This window comes from Malania oleifera, chromosome 7 (genome assembly GCF_029873635.1).
Source record: "Malania oleifera isolate guangnan ecotype guangnan chromosome 7, ASM2987363v1, whole genome shotgun sequence".
NCBI lineage: Eukaryota > Viridiplantae > Streptophyta > Magnoliopsida > Santalales > Ximeniaceae > Malania > Malania oleifera.
In genome coordinates, this window is record NC_080423.1 from 101,161,181 (window position 1) to 101,171,040 (window position 9,860).

The following is a 9,860-nucleotide window of genomic DNA, read 5'->3' on the forward strand; positions in this document are numbered from 1 at the left end:
TGGTGTACGAACCAAGTCTGATAGACCCATCAGACTTACAGACTGTACTTTTGACTTGGCAGTGGTCAACCAACCATTGTTAGGTCCCGCCTTCGGGTCACACAACCCAGTCATGTGGGGGTGATACATGACAACAGTCATCTAACCTACAAATGTTTTTGTATTATTATGATATGAAATGAAATATGTTTATGAAAATGCAGTATGTTTTGCCATGTTTTGATGATATATATGTTCTCCTAGATTTGATATAACAGTTACTGATTATGTTCTATATGGTATATGTATAACACGGAATACTCATGCTGCCACACACTGATATTAATTTATTTCCCTTACTGAGAGGTGTCTCACCCCAAAATTTTATAAACTTTTTAAGAGCCCCAGATAGGAGAGTGGGAAAAGCCCCACTGATCTAGAGCTTGATAGGGTCGAATGTATTTTGTGGAAATGGCCCTAAGACATCTTTTTGGGTTGAGTGTTGTGTGTATATATATATATACAGTGATTGTAGTAACTCTACTATTGTGATGTATGGTATAATGAGATGTATATGATTATATGTTTCCTGTTGCTTAGGTTTCTGCTATATGTTCTGATATATCCCTAGTACCCACGAGTCTAAGTGAATTATGATCTGCTGAGATTTATGCTGTAGATTTTATTATAAAAAAAATTAGAAATTAAGCAGGTCGTCACACAAAGAGAGGGAGAGAGAGAGAGAGAGAGAGAGAGAGAGAGAGAGAGAGAGAGAGAGAGAGAAAGGAGGGATGGAGGGAGACGATAAGAAAAGTAAGACATTAGTGGGGGCGGCCTCTGCAGGAATTCAATCTCTTTCTGCTTCAGGAGAGTTACATTATATATATATAATTAATAATAATAATTAATTAATTGTTAAATTTTAATTTTAATTTTAATTATTTATTTATTTAGTTTTTTTTTTTTTTTTTTTAAGGATCACAACCCTAATAAAGTATAACTATTTTTTGGGTCGTTACAAAAGAACTTGACGCACTTCACAAAACTCATACTTAGGACCTGGTTGACCTGCCTCCTAGAAAGGTTGTAGTTGGGAACAAATGGGTGTATAAAAGGAAAACGAACTCCGACGGTTCTAGAAGTAAGACTGTAATGTCCTTCTTATCTTAATCATATAATAAAACATAATAAATAGAATAGTTAACCCGAACCCATGGGTAACGGGGACACCTGTCATTCATAGCAGAAACCTAAGCAGTAGTAAATATAAATCACATTCATCAACCAATAATTACATAATACCAGAGTCTACTATAATCCCATGATACTGTGTTTATATACAATTTTCAAAAAAGCCAAAATAAATCTAGGATCTTACACAAAAACCTCATAATCCTAGATTAGAACTTACCCTTCTAGCAGGAAAGCTCAACTCACTCAGCGGCGGCCTTGACCCGCCGTTCTCTCTGGGTTTCTTGAAAAATCATTTAATGTTTGGGGGTGAGACACTTCTCAGTAAGGGAAAATAAATTAAATACAGTTGTGTGACAACATGAATTTTTAATGATAATATAGATATACAATACAATCTTCATACCAAAAAACATTCATCATTTAATAACTGCAAAAACATATACTTTCATATTTCTAATAAATCATACTAATCATAACTATTTGGTATAGCTGATAATACTAAAAACATACCCAAGATGTATAGTTAGCTAATGTCATGTATTAACCCCAATAACGGGTTGTGTAGCCCGAAGGCGGGACCCAGCAATGGCTAGCCGACCACTGTCGAGTCAAAAATATCTGTAAGTACGATGGGCTCACCACACACTAGTCCGAACTACCAGGTGGACGTCTACACTCTACACTGAAAGCCACATCGACTATCCATCTCCCACCTCCTCGTGGGATGGTTAGCACCAATCTGATCATAGATATCTGATTTATAAATTATGGTACCGTGCTCCTGAACTAAACTAAACTAACGTCCGGGTTCTAATAATATATAATACATGATAATATAGTATTTAATATAAATGGATTGATAACATTTTCCATAATTTCATAAATACAGCATCGTGCCGAACATTTCATAAATACGGCCTCGCGCCGAACATTTAATAAATACGGTCTCGCGCCGAGATCATACGTAAAACACGGCCTTGGGCCGCTATCGATCACGGCCTTGCGTCGAATATCTCATATATATTGTTCTGAATAATAAATCAATTATCATGTATTTTCAACATCATTTTGTACTGTAATATTTCATATTCCTGAAAACATGCTTCATTCATAACGTAGTCATATCATAATACTTTTCATGTAAAGTAATATTTGTGCCACACATTTGCTACATAAAACCATACTTTATATTCTAAAATTATAATTTCTGGCATCTTATACATATATATACATTTCAACATAATAGCATTATTTTTCTCAACTGTGCATTTCCTTGGTAATATACAAATATCTTACATACTTTCCTGAAAATTAATTTACTGATAAATAATAATAAGTTTGCATGAAAAATAATTGTTTTAGTTTATTCCCTTACCTGACACTGAAAGAAACCCCGTAAAATTTCTAGTCTTACACTTGTAGGGTTCCGTTCAACTCCCTGAAAACAATAACTCGCAGAACTAAACTTATATATTTTCATATGTATATCATTTCTTATAACTACAGTAAGACCAAATTCGGCATAAAAAGCCTTATCTCAACTCAGGGATGAATTTCAACTCGCTCCCACCAACGATCTGCTCCGGCAAATTTTGAGAGAACTTCCCCAGGAGCATCGTGGTAACGTCAGATCATCAATCCGGCAAACGATGAAGCCAAAATCGAAGAGAGAAGGGAGAGAAACAGAAGGAATAGAAAGAGAGAGTGAGATTTTTCTTAATTTATGTGTTTAAATCCGGGTTTTACATATTTATACTAGTGGCTTTGTTGACCAGCCACGTCACCTCATCGATGAGGTCAATAGTAATTTCATCGACAAGCTCTTTCCTTCGTTAACGAAATTCAGAGTCACCCCAAAACCTCTCAGTATTTTCTCGTCAACAAAACTTGTCTTCGTGGACGAGACCCTCTTGTACCCTCATCGACAAGTCCCTTGCTTTCGTCGATGAGAACCTAATAATTTTCTGTTACTATTTCCATTTCTCTCTCTCTTTATTATTTAAATATCATAATTCCTTTAGGTCATTACAAAGACATAAAGCTCATTTAGTGGCAAAGGGCTTTACTTAGGAGTATGGCATTGATTATGAGGAGACATTTGCCCCTATTGCTCGTATTACCTCCATTTGCTTCCTTTTGGCTATTGCCTCAACCCGACGATGACCTTTATTTCAGATGGATGTCAAGAATGTCTTCTTACATGGTGATTTGGCTGAGGAGGTATATATGCAGCCTCCTTCAGGGCATCCTCATCCTCCTAGTAGGGTTTATCGTCTCCAACGTGCATTATATGGGTTTAAGCAAGCTCCCCATGCTTGGTTTGCCAAGTTCAGCTCCATTGTTAAACAACTTGGATTTGCTTCTAGCCCCTATGATTCAGCTTTTTTGGCTCGTCACACTGATACTTGCATCACTATTCTACTACTTTATGTTGATAATATGATCATTACTGGTGATGATACTTCTAGTATTAATAAGCTTAAGCAGTTTCTGTGTCAGTAGTTTGAGATGAAAGATCTCGATTCTCTTAGCTACTTCTTGGGCTTAGAGGTGTCCCCTACCTCTAATGGCTACTCTTTGACCCAAGCCAAGTATGCTTCTGACCTTCTCACACCTGCTGGTCTCACAGATTGTAAGATAGCTGATAGTCCGCTGGAGCCCAACATTAAACTCCGTCCTACTGATAGGGAGCTCCTTCCCGATACCACTCGTTATCGACAGCTTGTTGAGAGTTTGATTTATTTCACTATCACTAGACCAGACATTGCCTATGCAGTGCACCTTGTTAGTCAGTTTATGTCGACTCCTCGCTCCATTCACTATGCAGCTCTTCTTCGCATCCTACGCTATGCGAAGGGAACATTATTTCACGAGCTTCATTTTTCCTCTCACTCATTCTTGACGTTGCAGGTTTATTCTGATGTTGATTGGGCAAGGGACCCTTTTGATCACAGATCCACCACTGGTTTCCTTTTTTTACTTGGTGACTCTCTTATCTCTTGGAGGAGCAAAAAACAGACTGTTGTTGCTCGCTCTAGCACTAAGGCTAAGTATCGGGCCCTTGGCGATACTACTTCTGAACTTCTTTGGCTTCATTGGCTTCTCCAAGATATGGGTGTTCCTCAGCCCTCGGGCACTCCGCTTTATTGTGACAATCATAGTGTTGTCCAAATTACTCATAATGATGTCTTTCATGAACACACCAAACACATCGAGATCGACTTTCATTTTGTGCATCATCATTTTCAAGAGGGAACACTTCGCTTCTTGTCAATTCCTTCGGCTGATCAATTGGCTGATATCTTCGCAAAGGCTCATCCACCTAGTCACCATCGTGCTTTAGTTTGTAAACTCTAGTTGGCATCTTCAATACCACCTTGAATTTGAGAGGGGATGTTAGCATATCTCCCTAATTAAGTTGATTGATCAATCTCCATGATTTGGTCAATCTCTATAATTTGATTTGTGTAATTAGCATACCACCTTTGTAAGTTCGTCTCCTTTACCAAAAAAAGAATGGTACTTGTACAGTTTCAAATACCCAAAGAATATAGAAGTTATTTGCAACTCTTTCTTTCTTCTCTTACTTTTAAGAGACCCAAACATTCCCGCAGCTGCATAAAGAAAATTTGCCCATGTGATGATGTGGATCCAACCGTGGGAAGCTTCAAGAAAATTTTGAAATTCAAATTTGAAACACCGACCCCAATGACAGACTGGAATTCATGCCACGCTGACAGCCGAAAGTGGAATTGATGAGAAAGAAGCCCACTCCAATCGGACAAAAAACCGAAATCCACCATTACTTTCTGTCGAAGTCCAATAGTGGAAACCATCACAGACAAATTTGAAATTCAAATTTTAAAATCAAAGCACTGCACGTGAACCAAATGGACCATCAACGTTCCGAACAGTGTTCAAGAAACCAACACTGCATTTGAGTATGAACCGCGTACTGTAGATGTAGACGGTATCAATCACCGAACAGAGATTGAGGCATCCGAAAAACCAACCGGAATTAGAGGAAGTCCAACTGGTAATACCCTCTGATCGGAAACAAATACAGAGCAACAATAAAAATGGTGCATAAACCAATCGGATATGAATAAATCAAATCAGAAAAGAAACTGAAATGTTTACAAATTTCAAAGCCGCAAATGGCCGCACACATGGAGTTTTTTACGGAAATAATAATAAAAAATAATAAAAAACATAAAAGTAGATAAAATATGTTATATTTACCAAATTATACCCAATCGACTTTCCAAGGAAAGTTGGTTTGGGTTTTGATTCCAACCCAGCCGCAACTTTTAGTTTTAAAAAAATAAAATAAAGGGGTGAGGAAAAGGCTGTCAGGAGAGAAGAAGAGACGTTTTTTGGTGGGTGTAGGGGGGGTGTGGAGGAAGGGAGATTGATGGGAGGGGAGGGAATTAAAAAAAAAAAAAACACATAATTGGGTGAGGAAAAAAAAACACACGTGAGTGGGGGAGGCGAATTTTTTTTTTTTATAAAAAAAAAATAAAAAGAGACCAAACTGACTTTTGGAAAGTCAGTTTGGTGATCAATTTCACTATTTAATTTTAATTTTTTTTAACAAAGTAAATGTAAAGTCTTAAATTTATATATGTATAGATTGATATGTTACTTAATATAAGTTTATATTTCAAAATACACAAATTTAAAGTTAAGATGTCAACTTCAATTTGCTTGAACAGTAACTCTGTATTTGGGAGTATAAATTTAAAACCTTATATGAATTTAAGAACAAATTTAGATAAAATATAACATAAATATATTATTTTTAAAAAACTCAAGAAAATATAATATAAAATTATATTAAGTAAGACCTAAGTGATTGGGATAGTTTATTTAGGTAAAAAGTCGAGGGCAATCTAGGGGCAAAATCGTTAGCGTTCATATCAGTATTTTAATTTGGATTAGAAGAAATCACAATTGTAGCAGTGGCTGCACATTATTATGTGAAGTATAGGAAGAGAGGAAGATTAAAGTAAGAATGATGCATGCAAATTTACTTATTTTTTGTAATAGTCACAAGATATGTATTAATTACAAATTTGAAATTAACAAGTTTTTGTTAAGTAAATTTTGTTTTATTTTGGTAATTTTAGCAATTTGGTATATCGATTCTATATTCAACTTTAACATTCTTTTCTTATCATTCATATTTCTTACCTTGTTCCAGTTGTTAATAATTTATTTTTGAAAGATGAGTTTTGTGATTATAAAGCTATGAGGGGACTTCTGCATGCATGCGCGGGAGGGGCATGGAGAGAGGTGGGGCTAGGCCGAATTTTTTTTTATTTTGAAAAAGGGGAAGCATAATAAAAAAAAAAGAAAAAAAAAAAAGAGAAGGTGAGGGATAGGTGTCGAGAGGGGGAGAGAGGAGGAGGGGGAGAGAGAGAAGAGGGGGGGGGGGCTCGCTTAACAGTTGCATGTGTAAGTACATGAATAGTGTGCAAACCGACTTTTGGAAAGTCGGTTTGGTATTAAAAAATTAATTCCTGCATTTGTGCATGCATGAATAGTGTCCAAACCAACTTTTGGAAAGTTGGTTTGGTATTAAAAAATTAATTCTTGAAAATAGTGTCCAAACCGATTTTTGGAAAGTCGGTTTGGTATGAATAGTGTCCAAACCAACTTTTGGTAAGTCGGTTTGGTATTAAAAAAAAAAGTAATTCCGTCGTGCATGCATGTGTGTGGGTGTACGTAAAAAAACAAAATTGACTTTCCAAAAGTCGGTTTTGTTATGCTAGTCTCCTATATATTTGTTCATCATCCCTCAACCATTACTCAAGCTTTCTCCTTTTTCATTTATTTGTTGATCCTCCAACCTTCTTACCACCTTGCAGATAAACTCTACTTTTGATAAGTCATAATGACGTCAAATTCGCCAGCTAACAAAGTTACGGTCTTATTATACATTGACTGTGAGATTATTGATGGATCAACCGGTATTAAGTACAGCGCTGGGCCAACAAAAGCCATTCGAGTTCGAAGGAGGATGAAGTTAGAAAGTTTGAAACGCAAAATATATGAAGGATTAGATATTGATCCAAAGGAATACATGTTAGAACTGACATCGAGATATCCGCAACGAGGGGGTGGTGGAAATTTGTTCTACATTGACATCCCAATAAAAAATGATGCAGACGTCGTAATTGCGTTGGACCCGCAGAGTTCTTGTCCAGATGTATATGTTGTTGAGATTTTTGTTAATCATAGTCCTCGAAGTAGTAGTATAGGCGGAGCCCCAACTTTGCAAGGGGAAGCATTCATCCATTCTCAACCATATACCGAATATGGGACCGGTGAGACGAGCAGACTATTTGATCACCTTTCACAGGTGACTGGGGCGTTAGATTTAAATGACATCCCTGGTACATCATTTCAACCAGAATTCTTGACAACAGAGCTTCGACGTGAGGAGTCTACCTTGCAGGGATTCAATGTGGGAAGCAATTATTATCATGAAGCAGAATAATCAACAAAGTATAGGCATGACCGAAGTTCAACTGGAGCTGTGTCCATACCAGACTTCCAAACAGTTCCATCTATTGTCATGAATGAGAGGGGGGCATACACGGTCCGGCCAATGCTACCTGATATGGACTGCAACCGTGAATTTGAGGAAGAAGAGGATATAGAAGAGGATTTTGAAGAGGCCGATACAGGGGTAGATGAAGCTGGTGAACAAAATGAATATGGGTTCACCATGAAGAATTTGTGATGCCTCCTCAGAACACACATGTCGGTCACAAGAGGGTACGCGACGTGCAGCCATTAGCGTACATGGTTGATGTTGAATCCGGTCATATCAGAACTGAAGTTGAAACTTCACTCGAGGGCACTCGATGGGATGGCGTATCAGAATTTGGGAAAGGTATGATTTTCAACACGAAGGATGACCTCATTCACTCCATGCGCGTCCACCATGCGCAAACACACCAAAACTTTAAGGTGGTGTAATCCACCCTAACAACGTGGATGTTTAGGTGCAATGCAGATGAGAGCTGTGTTTGGCGATTGCGTGCAACTCAACGTAAAAAGCATGGGCTGTTTGAAATTACACAATACAAAGGGCCACATACACGCATAAACGAGACTCTCTTGCAGGACCACCCACAACTGAAGTCTAGCTTAGTTGCAAATGAAGTCGTAGAAATTATCAAAAGTGATGCCGGTGCTTCTATTGCAACTTTGCAAGCACACTTGAGGTCAAAGTATCAGTACCATGTATCGTACAGAAAGGTATGGCTCGGGAAGCAAATGGCAATTGCAAGGGTGTTTGGAGATTGGGATATTTCATATCAACTGCTTCTAAAATCCCGGTACAAAGGTGAAGTGGGCGTGGACAGAAATCCCTGATGCTAACAATGCTGCTATTTTGACATGTGTGTTTTGGTCATTTGCACCATCAATAGAGGGATTTCGTCATTGTCCTCCAGTTCTCTATATGGACGGAACGCACTTGTACGTAAAATATAAAGGTAAATTATTAATTGCAACGGCCCCTGATGCAAATCAACAAATATTTCCAGTAGCGTTTGCCATCGTTGAGGAGGAGAGTTTGTGCACATGGTCCTGGTTCCTTAAGTGCATTCAGGATGAAGTGACTGATCGCGATAATTTGTGTCTCATATCAGATAGACATGTCGGTATTCTTGCTGCCATTCGTCAAAACGATGACTGGCAACCGCCACGTGCGCACCATCGGTTTTGCTTACGTCACATTGTTAACAACTTCAACCAGAGGGTGCACAATACGATGCTCAAGCGGATGGTTGAAATAGCTGGTAGGGAGCACCAAGTTAGGAAATTCAATAGTATGATGGAAAGAACCCTAACAGAGGGTGGGCCTATTGTAAAGTCCTTTTTTGAAGAGATACCTCCTCATATGTGGACGCAATGTCACGATGGTGGTCGAAGGTACGAAAACATGACCAAAAATCTTGTTGAATGTTTTAATGTCGTCTTAAAAGGAACTCGTAGTCTACCAATAATGGCCATTGTCCAGATGACATTTTATCGCGTTGCATAGTACTTTAGTGCCTGCCGAGAGGCATCTCGCCAAGCAATGGAGTCAGGGAATGGTTACACACCACAAATGTTGTTGCAAATGCAGAGGAGGGAGATGGCATATGTTGGACATGAGGTTATCAACTTCAACATTGAAAGGGGGTTGTTCAGCATTCAAACTACACTGCGGCCACCAAATAAGGGTCAAAATATTCAAACAGTTGACATAAAGGGACGTCGGTGTACATGTGGGAAGTGACAGACTCTACACTACCCTTGTTCTCACTTGTTAGCTGTCTATGGTGCAAGAAGATTGGGGAATAGAAGCTATATTGACCCTTGTTTCACGGTACAGGAGCATTATGCGACATATGCGATGGACTTCATTCCCATCCTCCATGAACAATATTGGACGGATCCAGTAGCGCCAATATTGTACGGTAATCGAAATTTGCTTAGGCCAAAAGGACGCCCTAAAAGTTCGAGACTGCGTAACAAAATGGATGTACGAGAGGGTATTCGGAGGATGCGGTGCAGGTTGTGCCATGAAGAGGGTCACAACTGCAATCGATGTCCAAGGAGGACTGGAGGTCATGACAATGCTGGACCATCATAATACATTCAAAATATGTACTTAATGTGTAATGTAC

At 38.3% G+C, this 9,860-nt stretch overlaps 2 protein-coding genes across 2 annotated transcripts; both read left to right on the forward strand.

Annotated features, from left to right (window-relative positions):
* Positions 1–3,681: 3,681 nt before the first annotated feature.
* On the forward strand, positions 3,682–4,530 carry LOC131160968 (uncharacterized mitochondrial protein AtMg00810-like). Its single transcript, XM_058116836.1, has one exon. It carries the CDS (start codon positions 3,682–3,684, stop codon positions 4,528–4,530), a length of 849 nt encoding a protein of 282 aa, XP_057972819.1.
* A 3,453-nt stretch (positions 4,531–7,983) lies between these two features.
* On the forward strand, positions 7,984–9,469 carry LOC131160969 (uncharacterized). Its single transcript, XM_058116837.1, has 4 exons — positions 7,984–8,074; positions 8,198–8,442; positions 8,531–9,120; positions 9,241–9,469. Exons 1-4 carry the CDS (start codon positions 7,984–7,986, stop codon positions 9,467–9,469), a joined length of 1,155 nt encoding a protein of 384 aa, XP_057972820.1.
* The last annotated feature ends 391 nt before the right edge of the window (positions 9,470–9,860 follow it).

Coding starts and splice junctions, on each gene's coding strand:
- LOC131160968 (XM_058116836.1), top strand. CDS start 3,682: ATGAAAGATCTCGATTCTCTTAGCTACTTCTTGGGCTTAGAGGTGTCC.
- LOC131160969 (XM_058116837.1), top strand. CDS start 7,984: ATGGTTGATGTTGAATCCGGTCATATCAGAACTGAAGTTGAAACTTCA. Junction 8,443..8,530: donor ACCATGTATCGTACAGAAAG/GTATGGCTCGGG, acceptor CCCGGTACAAAG/GTGAAGTGGGCGTGGACAGA. Junction 9,121..9,240: donor TGTCACGATGGTGGTCGAAG/GTACGAAAACAT, acceptor ATAGTACTTTAG/TGCCTGCCGAGAGGCATCTC.